The 26,566-nt window shown below is 47.1% G+C and overlaps 1 protein-coding gene across 16 annotated transcripts in view; it reads right to left on the bottom strand.

The window, feature by feature from the left end:
- The window catches only part of ADGRB1 (adhesion G protein-coupled receptor B1), a 282,418-nt gene that overhangs the window by 110,487 nt on the left and 145,365 nt on the right, over positions 1-26,566 (bottom strand). For all 16 annotated transcript variants that reach the window (XM_064399042.1, XM_064399067.1, XM_064399077.1 and 13 more), the window contains 9 exons: positions 23,796-23,897; positions 21,994-22,100; positions 21,047-21,241; positions 19,945-20,013; positions 16,655-16,763; positions 15,664-15,807; positions 13,036-13,111; positions 9,131-9,233; positions 8,081-8,124 (listed from right to left, as the gene is read on the bottom strand). In XM_064399042.1, coding sequence (XP_064255112.1) covers positions 8,081-8,124; positions 9,131-9,233; positions 13,036-13,111; positions 15,664-15,807; positions 16,655-16,763; positions 19,945-20,013; positions 21,047-21,241; positions 21,994-22,100; positions 23,796-23,897 — 949 coding nt within the window. The remainder of the gene's footprint in view (positions 1-8,080; positions 8,125-9,130; positions 9,234-13,035; positions 13,112-15,663; positions 15,808-16,654; positions 16,764-19,944; positions 20,014-21,046; positions 21,242-21,993; positions 22,101-23,795; positions 23,898-26,566) is intronic.

Raw genomic sequence — 26,566 nt, 5'->3', positions numbered from 1 at the left:
AGTGGGAGCATCCTCCAGGTGTCAATGTCTGGCTTCTGCCAGGTCTGTAGAGATTCATTTATTCCACCCATATTCCTGTCTTGGCTAGGGAAGCAAGGCAACATTTGATTCAGAGCCTCTGAATCCTCTGTCCTCTCCCCTTTTCCCTTCTGTCAAAAGCCATTAAACCCTGCTCTGCTGGCAGGCAGCAAATGCCCTGCATTCTCCTGCTCAGCTTCTCCTGCATCCTGTGCTGTGAAAGGCACTGGAAAACAGTCTAGCACTTGCTTTCCCAGTTCCATGGACAATTCTGACCACTGCAAAGGCAAAGAAGTTTAACTTTTAAGGAGTTTAATCTCAAACAGGGATGGACACAGCCCTGTGGTCTGCTGCATTGTGCTGACAGAATTGGCCGCCTCTTTCCTGAAACACCTGGAATCCAGGCAACAACTCCCAGTCCCTGATCTTAGGAGACACCAATTAGTCCCTGATCTTCTCCTCTCTTATTTCATGCCATGAGGAGTTGGGGAGCAAGAGAAAGTGAAAAGAGAGGCAGAGGTGCCACCCACGAATCTCAGAGTCACTCAAAGGGGCTGGGATTAATAAATCAAAATCAGGAAAAGGTGTCCTTGTAGCAAAGGAGGTGCCTGGCAAAACAGCCCCCTGAAATCTGCCCTTCTTTGTGCTCCCAGAGCCCAGGCTGAGCAGGGATAAATCCTCAGGCTCTGGAGTGGGTTTCACTGCACTGCCCTGTTTTGTCTGCTCTCACCCAGGGCTAGAAAAAGGCTCCTGGGACCATAATTCCATCTGCCTGGTTGCACACTGCGAGTGCAGTCAGACAGGCTGAATTAAGGGATCCTTCTAACTGGGTTTAACACAGGGGAACTAATGGGAATATTCAGATTAACCTCCCTGCATGCCCCTGTGTAGCCAGCTCGAGCCTTTCTTCCCTCACTGACATCCCCTCAACACATCCACAGGAGCAGTTGGGAAAGACAGGATTTGCAGCTGAAGATGTGGGGAATTAAACTGATTAAGGGCAATGGAGCTGGAACAGGGGGACTGGCAAACACCAGAACATGTTTGGGATCACATGAAGGGCAGTGTTGTTCCTTCACATCTGGATTATTGCAATAAAAATATATATAATATATAATTTGTAGAAAGTTAATATGTAATTGGTCATTAATAGATCCAAAGGGGAGAGCAGTGCACTGATTTCTCACAGGGTTTTAGGGTTTCAACAGACCACCAGGTCAAGGGAGGTGAACTCTGCTCTGCTCCTGTGAGACCCTTCCTGGACTGTGTCCAACTCTGAGGCCTCCAGCATCAGAAGGACGTGGAACTGCTGGAGAGATTCCAGAGGAGACCAAAAAAATGATCAGGGATTGAGCCCTTCTTCTCTGGAGCCCAGCTGGGAGAGGTGGGAGTGTTCAGTGTGGAAAAATCAAAGTGTCAGAGACACCCTAGAGCCCCTTCCAGTGCCTAAAGGAGCTCCAAGAGAGCTGGAGAGGAACTTTGGACAAGGGATGGAGATCCAGGACAAGGGGGAATTTTTTTAAGCTGAAAAAGGGTGGATTTAGGTGGGATATTAGGGAGAAATTCTTCCCTGTGAGGGTGGTGAGGCCCTGGCACAGGGTGCCCAGAGAAGCTATGGCTGCCCCATCCCTGGAAGTGTCCAAAGCCAGGCTGGACAGGGCTTGGAGCAACCTGGGATAGTGGAAGGTGTCCCTGCCCATGGCAGGGGGGTAGAACTCAAGGACCTCTGAGGTCCTTTCAAGCCAAACTATCCTGTGATTCTGTGAAGTGTCTGTATCTAGGGGAATCATTCATCCCTGTTGGCACAGCCAGGCTGTGACTGCCTGATCTACAGCTCTGGCAGGGTCATTCATGCTCTGGGTGACAGACAGGGGGAAAGAGAAGCTGTTTCTTGACTTTGGAAAGCTTTTCTTCAAAAGACAGGCACTGGGAGGTGGATTAACTGATGTGATGAGCAAAATGATTTCTGTGGGATGTTAGAGATAAGACAATTCCTGCGTGACACGTTTCTGGTGGTGGGGAGTAGAGGAACCAAGGGAGCTGTACATGCCCTCCAAAGGGAATCAGAGCAGCAAGGCTGGAATCACAAAAAGCCCCAAAAAGCACAGGAAAGAAAAGTGAATGCCTTTCTCTTTCCACAAGTGGTGTGGAGCCCATGGAACTCGCACCGCGTCCTGCTCCTTGTGCTGCCTTGCAAGGACTTTCCTTTTATCCTGTAGGATGTGCAGTCAGGAATTCAGACAGCTTGGGATTCTGCAGATTAGACACTGGATATCCCACCCAAAAACATGGGAATTTCAAGCAAAGCAGCTGCATTTCAAAATTCATGGGGTATCCGGAACATAAACACTAAAGAGTACAATTAACCTATGAAAAAATTACACAAACAATTCCTCCTTCTGGGATATTTTGGGGCCTCCTCTGAGTTGTTGCAGACAAAGCAAACAAACAAAAACACCCCGAAAAAACTTGCTCTGACACTTCAAAACTCTCCCAGTGGTTTGTGTCCCTGGCACCTCCAGGACCAACCCACACCCTTCCCCTCAATCAGTTCCTGTCTGAAAAAAATCCCATGAGCAGGATTGTCCTCAGCCTCTGGGAGTTGTATTTTAGGATACCACGAGTTTCCAGGTGATTTCACCTCACCCCAGAGCTGAGGCAGTGTTTGTTTTGTTCTCCAAGCCTAACCTTGCTCGCACAGGTCACCTTCCTAAACAGTGAGGTTTGCATTTTTTAAGTCAGGTAGGTGAAAGGCTTTAATTACTGGAGCAATCTTTCCCAAGGGAAGCCGAGGGTGTCCTTGAATTAAAACCACAGATTCCCGAGGCTCTTTCTCTTCCAAGAGCAGAAAAGCTTTTATGCAAATATTTTGGAAGGTTTGGAAAGGCCTCTTAAGATCAGTTATTGTAATGCCTGGTTATTATATTGCTTAATTATTAAAATGAGACAGAGGAGCTGCTCGAAGGAGCCAGGTGTTCCCTGTGGGATGAGGGTTCCCTGGCAATGCAGACCTGCTGGAGCTCACTCTTTGTGTGCCTGGGGTTGGATTTCACACCTGCATGGCCTGATTTTGTCTCCTGCACCAGGGGATAAAATAAAAGCCCTCAGCTGGCTTGGACCCTGCTGTCACCAAGGAGGGGACAATTAGTGCTCACCTGTTGGAGCCTGATCCCATGTTGCCTCTCCAGACACTTCACAGGATTTTGGGATGGAAGGATCTTTAAATACCTTCTCATTCCACCCCCCTGCCATGGGCAGGGACACCTCCCACTATCCCAGGGTGCTCCAAGCCCTGTCCAGCCTGGCATTGGACAGTTCCAGGGATGAGATTTTCCTGGGCATTCCAGTTTCCATGGTTCCAATACCACCCTCACAGTAAATAATTTCATCCTAATATCCAATCTAAACCTACTTTATTTCACTTCAAAGCCATTTCCCCTTCACTCCATGCCCTTATCAGATATCCCACACTTTGTGCTTTGTGACTGTCCCTTTCCATCTCACACCAGTTCTCCTGATTTGCCTGACCCCATGCTCAAAGAACACCCAAACACAGCTTTGATGGCCTGAACCCAGATTCATCAGCCCCATGGGGCAACACTAAACAGCCCCACACCTTCCTCTGCAGCCACAGAATCATGGAATTGTTAAGGCTGGAAAAGATTATGGAGCCCAACTCTTGACCCACCACTGCCATGTTCACCACTATAACTCATCCCCAAGTGCCACATCCACACATTTTTTGGACACTCCCAGGGGTGGTGACTCTAACACTTCCCTGGACAGCCTGTTCCAAAGCCTGACCACTTTCCCAGTGAAGAATTTTTTCCTAATATCAAATCTAAACCTCCACTGGTGCATCTTGAGGCTGTTTCCTCCTGTCCTGTCACTTGTTACCTGGGAGAAGAGACTGACTCCAACCTCATTAAAATGTCCTTTTGGGGAGTTGTAAAGACACATGAAGTGATGCTGTCACCACCAGTAACCAACCTTGGCTCTTTCTCCCTGTTCCCATTGCCAAATGGAATCCCTGTTGTGCACCAGGGCAAGGCAGGTGAGAAATGAAACTCTGGTGATGCACAAGAGCATGAGCACACAACCATGGATGTATTCATCAACTCCTCCCCTGTCCCAGGAGGAGAAAGAGGGAGCAGGAGCCCAGATCCTGCCTGGGTTTTCACTTCATCAGGGCTAAGCAGCCAATAATTACTCCAGATGAACACCCTTGGAGGAGAGCCAGAGAATCCCAAATCATTCTCTGATTTCAACTTTCAATTTACCCAGCCCATGCTAAGTTCATTAATCACACTCCCAGCACCCAACACAACAGAAATTAGTCCCTGATCTTCTCCCCTCTTATTTCATGCCATGAGGAGTTGGGGAGCAAGGGAAAGAGAAAAGAGAAGCAGAGGTGCCACCCACAAATCTCAGAGTCACTCAAAGGGGCTGGGATTAATAAATCAAAACTCCATTGTTAATAGTACAAGCTTAAATATCCATCTAAATGCAAATGAATGAACACTCAAGGGTTCTTCCTCTTTTTTTTTTTTTACATCCAAGTGCTCTGTTAGACAGCTCCATCTTTGAGGAAGCACATGGTCACCAGATAATTGTCTGATTCTAATTGCAATTTTACAGTCCAACCCTTCACGGCCCATGGATTTTAAGTGGCCTTTAAAGGATTTTGGCATGCTCTGGATGGGATTGGAAGCTCAGGTGGCTGCAGGAACAAGCAGGAGCTCTCATGGGAGGATTGCTCCAGGTTTCCAGCCTCTGTACCCATTCTGTCACAGGAGGCAAGGGGTTAAATCCAGAGGCTGGGTCACTGGAATCAGGAGGAATTTGGATCACCAAAATCTGCAGCCTCAGGTGGATGACTGTGAGTGTGGGGAAGCTCCACCTGGCCACCCATCCTTGGAGTAGGAACATGGAGAGAGGCAAAAGAGGAATCTTGGGGGGTCTCAGCGTCTTCTGAGAAAGCAACCTGATTCACAATTGTCTCCTATATTCTATAATTTTTCTTCTTTGAACTCTAAATGGTCAAATGTTCACAAAAACATTAAGGTATGGGTTAAAGGTTTGATCACTGGAAGGTGAACTGGCTCAGTGGAATTAACAACGTGAAGGAAGGGACCTGTGTGCTCTGACAGAGAACGGCCCTCGTTGGGTTTTTTCTCGTTGTGCTAAGTCTCTTCTGGAGTATATAGGAAGGAGTAGGATGGGTGGTTCCACAGCTGAAGTAGAATGAGTGGGTGACACTGGCCACTAGCAGGACTGAAGCACGGACTCTCAAAGAACACCCTGTGAAGATGATAATTCAATGCAGAGCAGATGGGGATTGGCCATCCACAGGCCAGCTTGAGCTGTAGGGAATGCAGCAGGTGGGAGAACAGGCAGGGAAATGGAGCTGTAAATCCATTAAATTGGTCAGAACTGGGAAATAGGATTTCACAGAATGGTTCGGCTTGGAAGGGACCTTCAAGAACATTTAATTCAACCCCTCTGCCATGGACAGGGACACTTTCCCCTAGACCAGGTTACTCAAAGCCCCATCCAGCCTGATCCTCGACACTTCCCGGGATGGGACATCCTTAGTTTCACCCATTTGCACAACCACTTTATGAGAAAACCTCCAGGCCACAGAGAGAGGTGGCAGGAAGGAGAAGATGGGAGCAAAGAGGGGAACAACAAAAGAGTGGCTGATCCATGGGGTTTCATGTCACAGAGTCACCAATCAGGACCTCTACCACATACCAAGCAACAAGTCCAGGGTGCAACAGTTCTTGTTCCAAGCAGGAAACAATTACCCAGAATTGTGACTCAAACCCCTCAACAGCTCCAGAGCACTGTTTGAGGTGAGCAGTCAGGACTGGGGAACAGGGTTTGCATAATTTGCCTTTCGTTAGACTTTCCCAGGAGGCAGCAGAGGTAGCAAATCAGCTTTAAAATGTTGTGCAAATCAGCTTTTGAAATATTGCACAAACAGCTTGGCAGGTCCCCTCTCCAGAGCTCGCCGGATCAGCTCTAAGTTTTGGAACACTGTCCAAGCAAAAATCTGCTGACATCAGGATCTGGGGCTTCTCAGCTGCTCAAGACTGTAAATGTTGATTGCAAACACTTGCAGGCATGCACACACACACCCCAAAATCCCAAAACATGGAGAAAGTGGAGGCTTAGCAGCATTTGCACAACCAATCTGCTGGGGGGTTGGAATCCATCCTTGAAAACTGAACTGTGGCCTTGGTGCCTAGAAATTTCCTTCTCAGCTCTTGATATTCTTTGGTGCCATGAGGATGCAGAGATTAAAGACTGAAAGGAATCCCAGCATCTTGCACTCCCAGAGGGACAACAGGCAGCCCAAGAAGCTGCTGAGCCTTGGGAGGAAGAGTGTGGAGCAGCCAGAACTCCCAGGGCAGGAATGCCTGGTCTACGGGGTTGGAATGAGATGATCTTTAGGATCCCTTCCAACCCAAACCATTCTCTAGGATGCTGATGATGCTGAACTGGGCACTGTTTTGCCTCCAGCTCAGAAATGCCATCCAAACCTCTCAGTCCATGCAAACATTCATCTGTGTCCTACCAGGCGCTTCCCAGTGCCAGCTCTGACAGATTCCTGTACCCACCCTGAATGACATCCCCGTCCCTCAGCCACGTCCAAACTGGATTTTGCTCTTTTCATGCTCAGACTGCAGCTAATTAAATCCAGGTCTGAAACATCTCCATGTTCCTGGACACAACCCTCTCTCTGCTTTTGGAAAGCCAAAAGTAATGGGATGGAGTGCAGAACAAAAGAGGCAATGGTTCCAGCTCCTGCCTTTACTTGCCAAAAATTGGGTTGTTGTACAAGTGCTTTAATTCCATTCCAGCATGGAGAAACAACAGATCTAGCAGAGCAGGCCAGCTCCTGAACCTGCCCACCAATCCAACCCTCTGTGCTGACCCACACACTCTTTGGCACACAGAAAATATTATAAAACCCCTTTTTATTAATTCTTAAAAGTCCACCTGCATCTCAACCATCTTTTAACAGTGGAGCAATTTTCAGTAGAAGCCAGAGGGACCAGTTCTGCCCTGGGCTACAACACAGGTGTGATTCCACAAGCAGGGAGAACCTCTGGGTTCTTCAGCTTTGCTTTGGATCCACTCAGAGATGCCAAATTAATCCCAGACCAACAGGAACTGAGCTGAGTGTAAATATGTTGCCTGCCTCTGTGTGCATATGCTAGTTAATGGAGCATAAAAGGACAAGAATGGAATCATTTTTCAGATGCTGCTGGTAATAATAATAAATAATAATAATAAATGCAGGGGCATGTGCCAAATGTCTGAGATCTCAAGGAGAGGAACTGACTGCAAGCAGAAGAGGAGCCAGGTAGGTGCTCAAACTGAGATGCAAAAGTCAGTGAAGTAAAACCACCATTAAATCAACCACTTTGTATCCTTGTCAAGTTCACTCAGGATTTAAGACCTCACTTTCAGAGTCGCTTTTTTTTTTCCTTTCTAAGATGCACATTCTTTGACAACTACTCCCCATACGGGATTTATGGTCCCAACTCTTCGTGGTAACTTGGGATTGGTTTTTTCCCCTGCTGGCCACAAGCACATCACTCAAACCCTCCTGAACAGCACCAGTCATCACTGGAATTCTTGCAAAAGTCATTTTTGTATATCACAGCAGCACAATGCAAAGTTCATATCACCTGAGCTTCACCTCCACAGGCCATATTTGCAACTGATTTTTTGTTACTCTCTTTATGGTGCATGATTTGGTGTGAGCACTGCAGAGAGCCAAGCACAGCTGTGCTGAGCTCAGTCTGAAAACTTCCACAGTCCTGGGTCCCAGCTCATGCATCCTTTATGTGGAAAAATCCAAAACAGCACTAAAGGACAGCTCAGAGAGAAGCAGTGCACGTGTGAAGGAAGAAGCAATCCCCACCAGGGCAAAGAAAATAACAAGTAGAGAGAGCAAGGACTGACACATCACTGCTAAAATTGTGATGATTTCACCCCAAAAAAAAAGCAAAGAGACCTGTGAGATTAAAGAGAAACCCAGAGAACTCACCCATCATTTTCATCCCACAGGATGCAGGTCTGGTTGGTGGTTCCCTGCCAGGAGACATGAAAGGGAAAATAGAAACAAATCAGTGTCATGCTGTTTGTGGAGTGTCTAGAATGGAATGAAGAATGTGGGTCCTGTAAAACCCTTTCCACTGCTCTAAGGATGGAAATAGGGATACACCAGGTGAGCTGTCATGGATCTCAAATCCTTGGAATGGCTTTTGCCACCCTGGGATTGAAAAGGCAGAATGAAACGTGCTTTGGTTTGTTCTGCATCACGAGCACTGCAGAGGGATTTGACTCTGCCTCTCTCCTGACTCAACCCACGAATATTCCTCCTTATCCCTCCTCTCACACAGAGTCCTTTTGCTGCTCCCTTCTGGAAAGTGGATCAAGTACAGCCTCTGCTTTTGTGGGACAAAAGCACAGCCCTGCAGGAGGGGGTCAGGTGTGTTTAAAGCCCCCTGGAAGAGTTTTGCCTCTGACTTCAGCTGTCTGAGACAGCTTTGGAAAATCCCTCCAGGAGAGTCCAAAGACACAACAAATCTTAATATTCGTGTTGTAGAGCCTCAGGAGGGCATCTAATCTCCACAAGGATGGACCTTGGGGTATGTAAATGTCCATCCCATAAATCTTGGCTGAGCAGAGGAACCTGGAGGGAAATTCTGCCTGCCTTGGAAAGCATTGAGGACAACAGTAATATTCCAGAATTAATGGGAACAACCTTTCCCCCTGCCTTTCCCTCCTCAAGGAAGACCATAGTTACATCAACTTATTTTAATGAGTGCACAATTATTCCTGTGTGATGATGCCCACAATGAAATGGTGTGAACTGGGGACAAGCATGGCCATGTTCCCTCTGCCAGCAGTGTCACCCTCCTGCTGCTCTGGAAATGAAGTTTGTGTTACATTTTTTGGGAAGATTGAAGGGTCCTGCAGCAGCAAAAAGATGCCAGGAGCCCATCAAAACCACCTCATCCTTGCAGCAACACATTCCTGCCCTGCAGAAGCAAGCACAGCCATGGGATGGGGCAGATTCCCAGGAACCACTTACGTTGTACAGGTGGGAGAATTCGATTTCCAGAGGGGTGAGGAGAGACCGAGGGAATGGCTTCACAGTCACAGAGATGACTTTGGAGTTCAAAACGGTGCTGTTCCTGGGGAGGAGGGGGGAAAGAGAGCTTTTAGAGGGATTTTTGTGGAGCAGGGAATCCCATGGCAACCATCACTGGCGGCGCAAGGTTTGGTGTACACAGTGCAGAAGGGGTTGACCCCAGTATTGTAAAATACCCCCAAAGAAATTTGCTGCTGATGGACCCCATCCTCTGCCCTCTGGGCTCTCCTCACAGTCACATGTATCCCTCCAAAATCAAACCATTTTATGAACCTTATCCACTGGCCTTAGAATCTGTATCTATCCCAGAAATAAAATATTCCTGGGCTCATTTTCTGTCCCTGCCATGAGGAAACAGAGCTCATTTGGACTACAGTGAGCCTTGCAGGTCCCTTCCAGCTCAGAATATTCCATGATTTCATGTGTTTAAAAAAAAATAAAAATCCTGTTTTGCCTCTCCAAGGCTGGCTTAGTCTGCACTGCAGTGTGGCTGAGGCATGGTTGCTTATCCATGGGGCAGCACACGCTCCTGGCTGGAGGCACTGGTGTGTATCTTCATTCCCTGAGGACCAAAAGCAAATGGAAGAAGGCCAAACCTTTCATGTAGATGTCTAAATGTCTGTGCCCAGACAAATACTGTAATAAATCTGGCAGCCCTGGTGGATTTGGCTCTTGGGAGGGGCAACATGTGAGGAGGTACCTCCCCTTCCTGGAAAGCCAAACTTTTTGTAGGCACTGTTTTATCTTTATTTTTATCTTTATTTTTATCATGACATCCATGCACAAAGGAAATCCTTCCTTATCCAAATCTTCACCAAATCTGCAGGTACTGCAAAAATATTTTGCTTTTATCTCTGGATTTTATCTTTCTTTTTAAAAAATAATTAGGTGAGAAAGATTTGCCCTTACTTAATAGCAGCTAAAAAAATAGTGTTTAAAGAAAAAAAAAAGTGGAAAAAAATACTTGGAATTGTCCATGGGTATGTAAGTGGATGCTCAAAAAGCTACTGTTCCACCAACACTAGAGGGAACAACAGCATTGATTTGACAGGGAAAGAAAAAAAAAATCAAAAATATATATTTTCCTTTAAAAAAAAAGGAAAAACTAAACTAGAAAATGAAGAAAAAAAAATGAAGTGACAAAACCCAACTATCACCCTACAGAGGAAAAGTAAAGGAGTAAATCAATGGGAGCAGGCAGCTGTAAGAAGCTAAAAATGGGATCTGCTGAAAGGTAACCACCAGTGCATGTCTTCATTAGAGGCTGTGTCTGCAAGGGTCAGTGCTGCTGAATATTCACAGGAGCAGCAGGGATGACCCAAACCTCCTTGTGGAGGCTGAGGAGCAGGTGAGAATCGATGCAGCCAACACAGACAGAAAGAGGATTTGATTTTTCAGCGTGGCAAGTTGTTGGAACACAGAAGTCACTGGTGTGCAGACCATGAAGGGTGATCAGTGGCCAAGAAGCTGCAGCTGAACCAGAAGTTGAAGGAAGGTTATAAAAAAAAAAAAAAAGGAGAGCAATTTTTTACATGGGTAAATAACGAGCACAAGGGGGAATGGTTTTAAACTACAAGAGATGAGGTTAGGGTTAAATGTTGGGAAGAAATTCTTTGCTCAGAGGTGAGACTCTGGAACAGATCCCCAGAGAAGCTGTGGCTACTGCATCCCTGGAAGTGTCCAAGGCAAGGTTGGATGAGGCTTGGAGCAACCTGGGATAGTGGAACATGTCTTTGCCCATGGCAGGGGGTTGGAATGGGAAAAACTTGAAAATCCCTTCCACTGAGATGAAGCAAAGAACTTCTGTGTGTACCCTCCTTGTCTGGATTCCACTGTGCTGTTGGGTTCAATTTCACTTGAGGGGGAAACATCAAAGGGATTTCAAAACAGAGACACAAAATCAATCCAGGTGCAGGAAAACAAACAAAATTTCTCTGTTGGAAGGCTTGTCTGATAGTTCCATGCACGTGGGGGGCTTTTCAGTCACCCACCCGAAGGCCAAGTGCCTGGAAGCGAAAGCCAGAAAAATTCAGCCTTAAAAAGAGAGGCAGGCTCCTGGCAGAGAAGGTAATTAAGCAGCTGAGCAGCTTGTTGGGGGCGGAGAAGGACTCAGTGTCATGAGGAATCTTTCAGGAGGAAGATGAGTCGCTTTTCCTACAAGCACGTTGCAGCCCAGCTTCTGGGAAGAAAACAAAACACGCAGAGATGGGGCTTGAGCAGAAATTCAGAGGAGATCAGAGGGCTCTGAGTGGCCACCAAGGGTGTGCAAAGGGCTGTGAGCACAGTGCTGGGGACACAGGGAGAGCCAGGCTGGTGGCTCTCTGCTGTCCGTGTCCCCTGCAGCAGAGTCCAGCTGGGACCAAGCGCCTCTCTCACCTCCCCAGCTTGGAAAATCAGGTTTTGTGTGCAGCCCATCCCAATTGTCACAGCTGCCAAGATCTGCTGGGCTCTCTGGATCCAAGGGGACAGAGTAATGTGTGACTCAGAGACGGAATTGCTGCTTGGGGGGAGGTAAATTGGGACAATTAGGAACAGCTCAGCTGGTGCTGTTTGTTGAGTTAAATCTGCTTTTTTTTTCTTGGAAAAATCACTCTGCATTGAATCAGAGTGGTCCAGTCCAGGGTCTTTATTTCTTATGTGTACCCAGGAATAGCTGCTCTCCTCAGTGGTCAGAAATATTTTTTACCCATAGACAGCTATGTTGCTATTTAACAACATTCTCCTTTTAAATGCTGTGTCCATTTGCACAGCGCTGGAGTAAGAGGTGTTTTACTGCTGCTGCTGCTTTCATTTATCTTCTTTTCTTTTTCTTTGACTCTCCACAGGTGATTCAAGACTCGAGATTTTTTTAAAGAGGGACTGTCCTTTAATTAAGGAACATCTTAAATCAGCTCTCCCCTGGGAATGCTGTTCGGAGGCTGTGGCTGCCGCAGCTGCTGGTTATCAGAGCTCATTCCCTGCTTGGCCAGAGGAAGCTGAAATGCCGCTGGATCATTTGAGCCAATGATGTTTATTGCCCTTCTGATCTAATTCCCACTGCTGTAATGGAAGATATTACAGAATACAGTTGGCTGACTTGCTAATTCCTCTCTGCACTCACTCGGAGCTCTTTTGCCATTGCCAGTGCTAAATCTGGAGGTATTTAAATGATTATCGGTGAGGAGAGATGCCCTGGTGTTTATGGTAAATGGGCTCACGCTAATCAGTGCAGAACAGATTTAGAAGGTGCCTTAGGATGCTTAATTTACTGCCTCAGTACCAGTCATTGGGGATAAAAAAAAAAAAAAAAAAAGTGAGAGGAAAGGGAAGAGGAGCGAAGAAAAGGGAAGGGAGTGCTGAACACAAAAGCTTTGGTGCCCGAGGCAGACATGTGCAGCCAGGCATGCTCTGCTCCCCTCTCTCCTCCCCAGCCTGATTTCTCTGTGCTGCTCTCCAGGGCTCAGTGTGGCTGGCAGCTCCCTGGCAGCTCGGGAAGATCGGGACAGCTGAGCATCCCCCGTCTGTCAGGGCTGCCAAACTCCCCCATGGCCAGGAGGGCAGGGTGAGGCTCCACTCCTGGAGGGTGAAGGGTGGCAGGGAAGAGTGAGACAGCAGCACTGAGCCTCCTTCCCTCGTGTCTGGGGTGCTGCACATGGATGGGGAAAACATTCCTGCACCTCCAGCATGTGACACATGAGCCTGGCCCCACCTAAACACGGGGGTCAAAATATTCCCACTGCAGGTCAGAATCTGTCTCATTGCAGCCAGTGATCCCTACTTTTCCCTGGAAGAGCAGTGCTCTGCAGGCAGAGGGATCATCCTGGTGATTCCCCAGCTGCTCCCCATCCCCAGGCAGCCCCTCTTACCTCTGCAGGGAGAGGATGTTGCCCACGTTCCGGTAGAGCACGGTCCCAACCACGAAGACAGAGGAGTCGTCCGACACTGCAGGGCACCAGAGGAGAGGGAAGAAGACAACAGCACTGAGACATTCAGGGTGGCAGCTGTCCCCACGGGACACCCCAGGGCAGGATTTGGCCTCTGGAGGGGCACGGCCAGTGGTGGAGGGCTCTCTGCTGGGGCATGGCCAATGCCAGCATCACTGCAGAGGGATGCAGTGGCTGCTGTCACTACAGGGAGGGCTCAGCACCTTTGGGGTGACCCAGCATCCCAGATTTCTGCCTTCACCAAGGCTCACCCCTCCCAAATGGTGCTGCCCCATTTAAAAACCCACAAATTCCTCTGACAGCACCACAGCAGACAAATCTGCAAGGGGGGAGAGGTCTCTTGCAGCCACCTCGAGGCCTTTGGAGCCATCCACAGCTATCAGGCCATCAGAGAGGAGAGCTGTGCTCGGGCCGACAAGGCCGGAGGGAAGGGGAGAGGTCCCACTGCGCCTGCTCTGACCCCAAAACTCATGTGCTGCCTCTGGGGGCTGCAGCAGATCCAGATGAGCCTCTGAATCATCTGTGTGACCTCTGGGCATGTCAATTGACCTCCTCCTTCTCTTATTTATCCTCCTCCACTACCTCACGATGCCCCAGCTGCAAAAAAACAGAACTTCCCCTGATAAACCATGAGCAGCAGAGGCAGCCCCAGGGCTGGATTTTCAGGGGGAGAAAAAGCAAGTGGCTGTGTAGAAAGCAATGCTGAAGAAGCCTGGGGAAGCACCAGGTGGGGCTTCTCTGATGTCTTGTACTGAGGCTGAGCAGAGAGTGTGTCTGCTCCATCACTGCAGGACAGACACAGCTCTGCATGTCCGTCTTTCTCATCATCAGATTGGGATATCTGGTGAGCACATAACTGGGACAGACTGACAGACAGGCTTGCAGAGCAACTTTGTCACCCAACTGCATAAATCGGTGTTGGCCCATGGAAATCAACTGTTCAAAATCAGCTCCCAGCAGTGAGGGGGTTGGGATTTGGTCTCATGAAGCTGCCTGTCTTCATCACTTTGCTCAGGATTGTTACTCCTGTTCCCAGAGAAAACTGAGGATCAAAACTTGAGGTGGATTTTGCTGGAATCACCTCAAAACCTACACCACCAGCAGAAGATATTGCATAAATCAGAGGCAGAAGAGCCCTGGGTTGTACTCGGGAAACCATGGAGAGGTGATCACTGATTGGAAGTTGTTCCCTCAGGGTGGATGTCATGTTTTGTTTGCTCAGTCACTAGAGCTCAGGGGCCCTGGAGCAGCTCTCTGTGAGGATGCTTCCAACAGAAATCTAGAAAACAGCTCCATGGGGAGCTTGATACTTTTGGGACAGCCCTCAGCCTCAGAGCAGGATCAGCTCTGTCTAGATCTGGTCCAACAACTTGTCCAACAGGTGATTAAAGATTTTGAAAAGTGAAGGCACCAGAGCTTCCACAAACACACTGGGATAACGCTCCCAATGTGCTCCAGCTTCTCCCAGGGAGCTCACGCTGTCTGCAAGGCACAACAAAACCCAAGGAGTGCTTGACAAGGTCCTTGCTCTGCCAGTGACTCACTGTTTACCCTTGGGGGTGTCACTTAACTGTTCTTGGCCTCAGATTTCCCAAGCTGAAGTGATGGCTGATGCCATCCCCAGCAGGGAGGCCCATGACAAAAGGTCCTGGTGTGACAACTCGAGGCCAAAGGTCTTTTGTAGCAACAACTCAGTCTCCAGCCTCTGTCCCAAGGAAGAGGGAGCCAACAGCTCTCAAAGCCATGAGTGCCAAAAGCAAATCCCATCATCAGTCAGCCCAATTTAGGGTCCTGCTTTTGAGAACTCAGGGTTCAATCCTGCCAAATGTCATCTCTGCCTAAAGATGAACACCTTGAGTGTGTTGGTTCCTGGGACTCTCATTCTTCAGACCATCCCAGAAACCTCCAGATGTTTTTGGGGTTGTTTTTTTTTTTTGTTTTGTTTTTTTTTGGTTTTTTTTTGTTTTTTTTTTAATAAATAGTTTTGGGTTATCCTAGCATGCAATGAGAGATTTCCAGATCTGGCAGTAAGACCAGCTTGGCTGAGTCACCACCTCCATGCTGGGGCTCCTATCCATGCCCTGATGTGGAGCCTCAGTGATAAATGCCTCTAAATTTCATTTCTGGGGGCAGGAAATTTCACACAAGGGCCACAAATCCCCAGATCTATCACAGCTTGTCCAAGCAGCAGACTCAGCTGCTCAGCCTGACCAGCTGATTCCAACTACTCACCCTCAGATGGTTCCATCAGGTCTGGATCAGGCTTGGAGGGCACCTAAAGCATTGTCTGCCAATTTTTCCTGTTTCTTTAGGGAAAGATAAACATCCACACCCAGGCACTAAACCTGCCCCTGAACTTCTGTGAGGAGTTTAGTTCAAACTCTTAGTCAGAACATATTTGAAAGCCTTATTTGGACTCATCAATGCTTAAATGCCCAAACATTTGTGAACAAATCCAGCTGATCTGGAAGAGGATTTGAAGACCAAGCAAACAGAAGGAACCACTCTTAGAAAATGAAGGAAAAAAACTGTGTTGGCTGTGCTGCCTACCTGAGAGCCCTGAAGACAGGATGCTCTTGGAGACAGTGACCTTGTCCTCTGAGTTCTTGGCCCAGTCCACCATTCCCCTCCAGCCTTTCATGGGGAAGGTGATGTCGGTTGCTGCATTTGCAGGAAGTTTGTGAATACCGAGGACTGGGGAGAAGCAAGAAATGAAACCAGTAAGCAAAACCAGCTTCAATAAATTCCATGTGTGCTCAGGAAAACATTGGAAGCATTAGTGGGAAATGAGAGAGATTGGATCTTGGGAGTCAAAGGAGTGATGCTCTCTTGAGGAAATGTCTGTGCATGAAAGAAGATAAAAGCAGGGCTTGTGCTTTGCTGAAAGGGTCCTGCCTGCATTAAATCTGGCAGAGGAAAATCTGATCCAGCACCTTATCTCCAGGAGTGTCTAGCAGTAGCTGATAAGAAGTGGGAGAAAGAACAAGACATCTCTTGGTTTGTCCTCCCAGCAATCAGCAGGACTTCCTCAGCTCCTGGCTGCATCCAGATCATCAACTTTAACAGCCACCAATGGACCTCTCTTTTGTGCACTTTCCTAATCCCATCATGAACCCATCTGTACTTTTTGGCTGCTGCAACTTCCTCTGGCAACAAGTTCCACGCTGCGATTGTGCACACAGCATCAATCAAACACTGCCTGCTGTTTGCTTGCTGCCTCCATTGGCTGCTGGGCTGTTCTTGTGTTCAAAAAATAAAAGAAAGAGTCTAATTCTGCCCGGTTTGTCATCTGTTCTCCATTCGGTAGATATCTCTCAGATCTCTCTGTGGATCTCCCTTCTTCCTCATGAAATCCCAACTTCTTTGGAGAAAAGCCACCCCATATTTATGCCCGTCCATGTCTTCCCCAGACCTTTTAATATCCCACCACCTGCTGCCTCCCCTCCTTCCTTCTCCCCCACAGCCCAGGTTATCCATATTGCACAGAAATTAACAGCTTTTGGGGGGCTCTTCCCGACGTGGGGAGTGCCAATGAACTCACCCAGATTGTCCGTGACTTGGTAGGAATCCCGGAAATCTTTCATGCGGAAGCCGATGACATCAATGAAATCCTCCACGAGCCTGAACAGCTCCTTGGCATTTGGCCCTATCTGCAAAGAGAGGCAGAGTTTGGAGTAGATCAGATCCTAATGAGAACAGCAGGAGCTTCTCTGCAGGCAAAGGTTTCTGCCCTCACACGTGAACTGGGAGCATATGCTGGGTATAATGGACTGTTATGGAGCTGTGGAGGACTGGGAAATCCTAAGAGGAAGCCAAGAAAAAAGAAAAAGAAAAAGAAAAGAAAAAGAAAAAGAAAAAGAAAAAGAAAAAGAAAAAGAAAAAGAAAAAGAAAAAGAAAAAGAAAAAGAAAAAGAAAACAAAGAAGGCAAAAAGTTATAAAGTGACACTCAGATTGACAGACTTAGGGCGGAGGGCAAGATTTTAAACAAAAGGAAATATTGGAGACCCTCTGGAGAAGATAATAACCTACCCATCTCCTTTCATAAAATCATAGAAATGCAAAGTGGTGTGGGTTGGAAGGGACCTTAAAGATCATCTCATTCCAACTCCCTCTATTGAAAGCAACCACACCAAAGGACAATTGTGGTCTAATACTGAATCCCAGGCAGCCTGATTTTCTCCTTTCCTGTTTTGTTGTCAGGATCTCACTCTCTGAATCAAGTTCTTGGTCCCGTCCTGGAGTTTCTCTGCCTCATTTATTTCCTATTTTTTCCTCACTGATAAAGACATTGGCAGTGACTCTTCTTTACCTGTACTTTGCCAACTTAAGACAGAGCTGTTAAACGATAACCAGTTTTCCAGTGACAGATTCCATAAACTATAATCCACTTGAAACAAGCTCTGCTGACTACCTGTCTTCTCCTCAAAGCACGTTTGCCCACAGGGGCTTAACAAATGCCACGAGAGGCTGAAGAAAAGCAGTTCAGCTCCTCTTCTTTTCCTTTTCCACCGCTTTCACGGCTTTTTCAGTTCCTCACCATAATCCAGACATTCTGAGGTGCCTGAGTGAGCTGGAGGGACATCTGGGGACAAACAGGATGGGAAGGAGGCAGGAGGAAGGCAGAGGCATGGAGAGTGTGGGCAAGGAGCACAGGGGTGGCCAGGCATGTCTCTGTCTCTGTCTATCCAAGGAACCTTGGTAAGACTAAAACTGTCTCAGGATGAGATTAAAAAGTCCTGCCAGTACAGCAGGTGTGCACAGAAGGAGGAGAACTGAGTGAGGATGCTATTTTTAGCTGCACACTTTTATATTCCATTACAGATTGAAATCACAAGGTCAAACCAAATCCAGGCTGCACTGGATGCTGTATTTTAGGTTTTATCATATAATGGTCGACAAAGGCTCTTTAAAAATCATTGTAGCCCTTCTCTGAATACCTTTATGGGATGTTTTAGTTTTTATTTTCCTAGAACAATATCCTTCTGCCTGGGGGCCACAGGGCATTGGAATGTGTCACTGCAATGAAGTTGGGTTTATTTTTAATGAGCAAATCGGGAGCCAAAGGCTTTGATTTAAAAGAATTGGTCGATCCCATGAAATGCAGGATGTGATTTTGGTCCAGCAGCTTTAAGGGAGAAGCACACAGACTGCTAAAACCTCTGCTGGCATCCTGTTCCCGGAGATTTCTGTGTCCTAAAGTCATGGTGCTGGGCTGTCAGCTCAATTCCCACTAAAATACAGGCCAGGAAAACATTCTCCCCGTGATGTTCCCAATCCATGTGTAGGTCATGGTGATGCTGGAGGTGCAGAGAGCAGATTGCACAGGGAAAGCCACTGGGAACCAAGTGCCACACAGAGCAAGCTGTTTTTAAGGGGATCAACAGGGTTTCCCTGTTGTCATGACAACTTGACAGTCTCCTCTGCTCAGTGCTGAAATACCTACATGAACCTGGAGCCTTGAGACCAAGTATCTGGGCACAGAATCACACAATCAGGGTATGGTTTAGTTTAGAAGGGGCCTCCAAGGCCATCTGGCCCAACCCACTTACTCAAGTAGGGCCATCTTGCCCAGGACCATGTCCAGATTCTTTATCACAACCAGAGCCAGACCATGTCACCCTCATCCAAATTCAACAGGAAAGCACAAGATATCAGGGAGAAGAGAAGAGAAGAGAAGAGAAGAGAAGAGAAGAGAAGAGAAGAGAAGAGAAGAGAAGAGAAGAGAAGAGAAGAGAAGAGAAGAGAAGAGAAGAGAAGAGAAGAGAAGAGAAGAGAAGAGAAGAGAAGGTTGCTTAGCTCCTGACAGAGTTGCTGTTGCATGATGGAAATGTTTTTGAGTCCCTGTCTCATGTTCTGTCTCTTTCAACAATTGTCTTTTTAACAATTGCCAGCACTTGTTAAAAAGTTTTCCCCAGAGGAATTCCCTGTTTGGTGTGAAGGTAACTGGACTCTGGTGTTGTTTCATGTGTTGGATGATTTTTTTTTCTTGATTATTTGCTGTTTCCAGATCTTTTGGAGGAATTTTGCAACAGCAACAGCTCACAAAAGGAATGTCAAAAGGACACAGGAATAGGCGTGACACAACTCCATAATGGAGAGCTCAAATGGGGCACACAAATCAAGAGCCAAATAAGACACGGAAAGAAAAACCAACATCAGCCCCTAATACCTGATAATTCAGCTACAGAATTATTCATAGAATCTTAGAATGGGTTGGAAGGGACTTTAAAGTTCATCTAATTCCAAGTTCCTGCCGTAGGCAAGGACACTTTCCACATCTTGCTCAAAGCCCCATCCAACCTGGCTTTGAACACTTCCAGGAATGGGGAGCTCAGGACTGAGCAGGATCCCTAACCTTGCTTGGAGAGAAATAAAACAAAATACAACTGAACCCAGAAGCTCAGAGAAATAAAGCAAAGCACAGCGGAACCCAGAAGCTCAGCTGAGCAGACCCCAGCTCTGAAAACCCCTCCAGTCCTCCATCTTTCCAGCTAGGACCTCAAAGATACATGATCCCACTTCTTCGTCTTAGCAAGAGGAAAGAGTGGAATTACAGAAAGACATGAGGATTTTCAACTCCCAACTAAGTCTGACCCTTGAAACCCATGCCAAATTCAGTTTACACCACCAGCATTTCACTGTTCTTCATGCAGAGAGTCTGGCTCAGAGCTGAGATCCTGTGGCTTGCTCAGTTACTCCTTTAATGTGACTCAGCCTGGAACTAAGCTCTTCTTAGGAGGTTGTGTAGACGTTTGGAAATTCCCCTCCTCATGGCTTAACCCTGTGCTGAAAGCCTCTTTATTCCCAGAGAAGGTGCTGATGGTTCATACCAGCTGAGCTTCCTCCCATTTTTCACGGTTTTCCTCTGACAAAATGTTGCTGATGATCTGGACGAAGTTCTGGAGAAGGGAGACAAGAGAGGACAGAAGAGGTTATTGTGCAAACATAGCGCAGGCTGGGAAGGTCACAGCAGTGTGGGAGGGACACGTGAGATTTAAAGTTGCTCCAAAATTGTTCTCATGATCCCATTCCTAAAAGGTTCCAGAGCATTTCACAGGTCCCCAAGGATGTTAATGGCAAAACAGGTTTTAATAAGGCCTTTTTCCCAACAATTTCACTTTAACTACTGTATCTTCTAAGGCATTGGATTGAGAATAGGTCCTGTAACCATTACTGATGATTTTTAAGGAAAGATATAGTAAATATTTATCAGAAACTGGTTAAAACCAGATGATCTTCCATTGCATAAATACTTTCATATATTTTTTTCTATTATTTCTCCTGTTTTCAATATATGGAAACCTCAGGATCACCTTTAGCTTGTGACCAGGCAGGAGATGCAGAGATGATCACAAGGGAGCTGTCCATGGTAGGACTTTTGCAGCACACCATGAGAAGGAAGGAGACAGGAAATTTAAAACTATTGATTTTTTTTTTTTCTCCAGTTTTATCACTCTCAGCAGATCCTGCAGGATCAGTTTAATGTTTCAAGTCATGAGGTGGTGACCCACCCCAAGGGTGTATCTGGTAGCTGCTGGATATAAAGCCCTGGGATAAAAAACCACAATGATATTCCCCTACATCAACACCCAGGTAACCCAATGCCAGAGGATTATTTTACCTTGAGTCATTAGCCTGAAATCCCTACCAAATAATGTTCTCATATCAATTAGGCTCTGCAGTGAAGTGCTATCATGTTGAAATAGTTCAGAGTGACCTTGGCTTTCAAGTTCTCAGTTTATAAACCAAGGAAGAACCACCTTGAAATGAGAGTTTGTAATACAGAAAGACATTTATGTTGGGAAAAATAATAATCTGATTTTTATCAGCACTGTATCAGCTATAATCAGTGTCTGTAATCAAACCTGGAGCCCCGAGCATTGGCACCTCTCTAAGCCAGCCCTGGGCTCCAGGAAATGCACCTGGGCTCACCTGCACATCCCCAGAAGTCGGGCTGTGATAAGCCCTACGGAAGATCTCTGTCATGTTCCTGAGTACGTCCATGGTGGACAGCAGGTCCCCACTGTAGCTGGTCCCATCCTGAGAGATTTCCACAAGGTTCTGGAGCACGTCTGACAGCCCGTCTCCCATCAGCCCACGCTGAGCTTTGGCAAGGTGTTCCCTGGTCTGAGAAACAGAAAAGAAATGTGAGAAACACTTTTAGGGACAGTCAAAGTCGAGTTAATGAGCTCGGTGAGGGAATTGCCAGGGGAAGGTTTTTGACCTCCCTCACAATTCAGAGTGCAGATCAGATGAATCTGACAATCCTCGCTGGTCTGAGATCCTCTGATATTTTTAAAATGATAGAAAAGAGTGATATATTCTAAATTATCTTCTAAGTGGCTCTGAAATGACTGAGAACTGAAATTTTCTGTTTTGCCCACAAAGAAGTAATTGTCCTACTGCAAAGTTTCTTCTGTTCATAGCCCAACAAAATATTTTTACCCCAAAATCTTGTTTTCTTACAATCAATTTGTAACTATTTTAGGACAGACTGTACCTTATCATGAATAGGAGAGGTCAGTTCTCCTAAAGGCAGCAGGAGAGCAGCAGAAATTCCTCATAACAATGAATTTAAGATTAACAAAAAATAAGATGCTTATTTAAAAGTGATGCAGTCATAGCTATACTTAATGATAATGTCATATGAAAGGCCTGGAAGAACCCAGATTCTGCCAAGCTGGATATTAAAATATCCTGAAATAAACCATCCCTTGTCCATGGAGTGCCTTTGCTTCAAAAGGTAAGCAGAAAAAACATGAGAAAATCAAGGTAGAGCAGGAAATTCCTTTTTTTCCATTCTTTTTTGTAACTTTAGCCATGTAACAGTCACTAAGGAGAGTCCCAAACTTGCTGAACTGAGCAGGGGGCTGCCTTACCATCATCTGTATGTTCCTGTAATCAATAGAAACACACTTGATGTATGTTGGAGGCTCCCAGTAAGCAATGCCTTCTTCATCTAAGATGCATCTTCGAAGGATCAGCCCTGGAAGAATGAAATAAACAAATGTGGGAGTGAGGACAGGATGAAAGGCCAAACATTCATGGGGTCTTTCGTCACGAGTAGGAAGTTATGGGACAAGAGGACACAGCTTCAAGTTGTGCCAGGGAATATTTGGAATCAATATCAAGGAAGAATTCTACACTGAAAGGGTGGTCAAGCATCAGAACAAGCTGACCAGAGAAGTGGTAGAATCACCATCCATGGAAGTGTTCAAAACACGTGCAGATGTGGCACTTGAGGGCATGGTTTAGTGGTGGGCCTGGAAGTGCTGGGTTAATGGTTGGACCTGAGGAACTCAAGGCCTTTTTCAACCTTCATGATTTGATGGAGATCACCCAGAACTGGTCAATGCACCAGTTCAGACTCAGCTACCAGCACAAAGAGGCATCAGAGGCACCTGCAGATGCTTGAACAAGCCTTTAGGGGGGATTATTTTTATTTTCTTCTCCTGCCTTTTACTATTGCAGAGCAGCAGAAGGAATTGGGCAGGAAAACAAAAATTAACAAATTGGACATGGCTAGTCAGGGTGAAGGGAAGATTTTTTCTCCTGCCCTGGTGACAGCATTCTTCTTGGTTTGGGAAGCCCCACGAGCCTCCCCAGGTGGTTTGGTTTGGTACTTGCAACTAAAGCAGGGCTTGTGCTGCCCACGCAGCCTGGAGGGGAATAAACACCCGACAGCACCAGTTTTGCATCAGCTGAAGCTCTCTGAAAGCTGCTTCCAGTCCTCCCCCAGGCCTCCCCTCAGCTCCAATCCACAGAGAGGATAATTTGCAGTGATAATCACATGCCTTGTGGTGTGGAGGAACAGAGATATCAGAGAGGAGGAAAGGGAGAGGGATCATCCTGTCCCAGCCATCATGATGCCATTTGGAAAGTCTCTGAGGATCAGGTTTGCTGGGTCTGCAGTCCCATCACTGCTGCCAAATGATTCAGTGACCTTTCTTTGGGTACAGACCTTCTAGGACAGCATTGGGGATGACACTGACTGTCCCAGCTGAGTCAAAGAGAGCTGTCTGTATCCAACCACCCTCTCCCTCAAATGAAATAAAACCTTTACACTGCTGTCATTATTTCTGTTCCTGCCTGGCAGTGAGGAACATCCAGCTGAGGACAAATCCCACCACCAGCATCGCTCCTGGAGCCTTCTCTGCACCACCTTGCATTCCTGTGGCTACAGGTAACACCTGGATGCCCGTATCCTTTTCCTTTACACCAGGACAATCAGACCTTCAACTTCAATGCTCCAAGAAGTTTTTAGAGAGGTGCTGAGGTTTTTAAGTGCAAGCGGACAATGGAATTCAGATTTCCTGGTCTTGTATAATGACTGCTTTTATGGGCAGAGGAGAGAACTACAACACCCAAACCCAGAGGACTCTAAAGCCCTACCTGCTCTGCAAAGCTTTTTGCAGATAATGGAGGGAACATATCCCAGTGTTCCTTAATTTCAAACTTTCTACAGGGCGGATGGAAACCACCTCAGATTATCCAGAAACAACTAGGATGTTTGTGCTTTACAGCAAAAACAGAAACCCAGAGTTAATTTAGCCATTGACAAAGGGAGGGAAGTCCACGTGCCTGTCCTGTCATCCCACAGCCAGGTTCTCCTCACCTAGGACACAAAGGATGAAGGATCCCCTGATGAGGCACCACCTGCCCACCATGCAGTCACCCTTACCAGTGGCATTGCGGGGACACCGGACGGCGGCAGCATCCCCGGCTGGCGTCTCCTTCCAAACCACGGGGCCAAGACTCTCCTCGTCACAGATTTCGTGGGGCTCTGCCAGGAGAGAAAAACTCCATTGGTAAAGCTTCTTCCCCAGCAAGGACATAGAAAAGGGAAGCATGGGAGTGTTGTCTGTGAGCCAGGAGGTTGGAGCTGCACTCCCAGCTCTGCCGGTGCTTAGTCCCTCACAAAGTCACTTCACCTCTCCGGAATTTGCTCTGCCTGTCTGAAAACTGGGCATTCATCCATACCAAGGATTAGCTCACTAAAATCCATGGGAAAGTCCACTCACATCCTTGCCTTGCCTTTGGGCAGCTCTTTGCAAGAAAACTGCTGTTGCTACCCTCTACTGAAGATTTTTATTTCTTAATTTTTAATGGGTAGATTTTTTGTGAGTGAACTCCATGGCTCCAGACTCCACCTCTGCCATCCCTTAGTGTCACCACCTTCAGTGTTGGATGTATCTAAAATGAAGCTTGGCATGAATCAGTGGATTAAGAATGAAGGAAAGAACAAGCAAATGAAAAGACAAGATGGACACATCCCCTGGGTGGTCTTCATTCTGCCTGCTTCCATCCTGTGCACAAAAGAGAGCAGATCTGAGCCCCAACAACTTGGAACTGCATCAGCAGCTCATTTCCAAGCACTGCTGCAGAGCCCAGGAGCCTGCAGAAATGTCTTTTGAGACATCACAGAAAAAAAAAATCATTGGAAGGATGGCTTTGGAAGCTTCTGTCTGTGGGTGGAGCTGAGTTGGTCCTGGAGTTGGTGGGATCTGGGAGAAAAACATTCACTACAGGAGGTCTTTGTGCTGAGAAACTCATTATTTACACCATGTAAAGTGGAGGGAGCCATGAGGATGGTGTTAAAGCTATTTGTCACTCCTGATGGAGGGAGAATTGATTTAATAGTTCCTGATTACAGTTTTTATTCATTGTGCATGTAAAATTTCCAGAATAAGGGAAGCTGAGTTTGTGCCTGCAGCTGGTCAGGACATGTCCCGCTGTTGCTCTGGGACTACCCAGGGACCAAGCTGGCTGTTGGGAGGCTTCAAACCTAAATTATGGGCATGGCAAGTTCTGCTTTTTTGAAGAACTCCTACAGGACCCAACAAGCTGCCTGCACATCACTGCTCCTGCAGACAGGCTCCAAGACTGGCCCCAGCCCCAGCTGCAGCTCCAAGATGGATTCCTCCCCAGCAGATAGTGGGAATGAATAAGCTGAATTCTCTGCCTGAAAACAGATGCTCCCTCCCCTGGTTTAAAGTTCCCTTGTGAGTAATCACTATTGTGGTGGAACTCCGGAGGGCAGCGGGACCCCAGCTGTGCTCTGCACATGAGCAGGGCTCATCCCCGAGCCAACAGCTCGTGGCTTCTGCAGATAAGCCAGAACAGGGGTGGAAAAGAGGCAGTTTCATTTCCAGCCTGCTGACATGGAGCTGTGGGGTGGAGAGATTGAATAACCCAGTTGTGACAGCACTTGGTCACCCACAGAGCCTGTCCCAGAGCAGGGAGCTGATTTCCAAACTCTTCTCCCCATGCTTTGACCACGGTCACAGATTGTCCCAGGTTCACAGGAGAGTTCTAGGGTGTGGAAGCTTCCAGCACCCTCGGCTACAAAGCAGCAGAGCACAGGAAAAAGCAGAGAGGGAGAATGCTCACATCTCTCCTCCCCTTTCTCCCCCGCTGGCCTGTCAAAACTTGCTGGTCTCCTCACCCCTGCAGTGTCCCTGGGGACCACTGAGGGATGCTGTGGATCAGAGATGCTCTTTAAAAATACACTGATTGGAATGTCTTGCCAGTGAGCACAGGAGCAATTCCCAGACCAGGAGAGAATCCTTTCCTTTTTTCTTCTTTTTTTTTCTTTTTGATGTTGCTTCACAACAAAATCCCTTTTACCAGAGTAACCTATTTGCACTGGGAGATTTTAATAACTAACCCAATTAAGTTCAATTCTTCTGCTCAAATCGAATCACGCCAACATGTGATACTTTCTGGAGAACAAATTGAGCGGGTTTATTTTTAGCCTCTGATGTTTCCCCACCTTTTCCTTCCCTTGCAAATTAACAACTGCAGCGAGACCCTTCTGGCTGTGAACCCTGGCAGGCCCCAGTGCCTGAGACTTGCCTTTTCCTTTTGAGCACTGCACAGGCATCAACCCCTGCGGAAAGAGAAGAAAAGATTGGGCTTGTTCTGCCAGGGCCCCAGCTGGCACACACTGAAGCTGAACTAAATCTGCCTTACTCTGTAGACACCACCAGACAACCCGGTGCTAAGATTTTCTGTGGCGAGGGAGAGCTTTGTGGCAGAGTTAGAAGAGATTCTCACACGCCACTGCTAATTGAGAGGCACAGCTTGTAAGGAGAGGTGATGCCTTTCATTAAGAGCATAGCTGGAAAGAGTGACGAGGCTGTCACACAGCCTCTTTCTCTGTCATCTCCGAGCTGAACGTGCTGCAACTTCCATGCTGAAGTCCTTTGGCTTTCATCTCTTTGTCTTCAGCACTTTGTGAGGGAGTCTGAGGGGTTGGCTTGGCCTCCACGTGGCAGATCTGCCCCCAGGTACTCCTGCATCAAAACTGCTGCCTCCTGTCCTTTAGGGAGATGCCCCCTTCCAGTAGGAATGCTGGGATACTGCCATGAGAATCTCTCCTGTCTCTCACTGAGCTGCTCTGACAATTAATTACCCTTTCAGTCAGAGCTCATGGCCTGTTACAATCGATGC

This window comes from Passer domesticus, chromosome 1, assembly GCF_036417665.1.
Source record: "Passer domesticus isolate bPasDom1 chromosome 1, bPasDom1.hap1, whole genome shotgun sequence".
NCBI classification, from domain to species: Eukaryota; Metazoa; Chordata; class Aves; order Passeriformes; family Passeridae; genus Passer; species Passer domesticus.
This window is presented reverse-complemented; position numbering and strand designations above follow the sequence as displayed.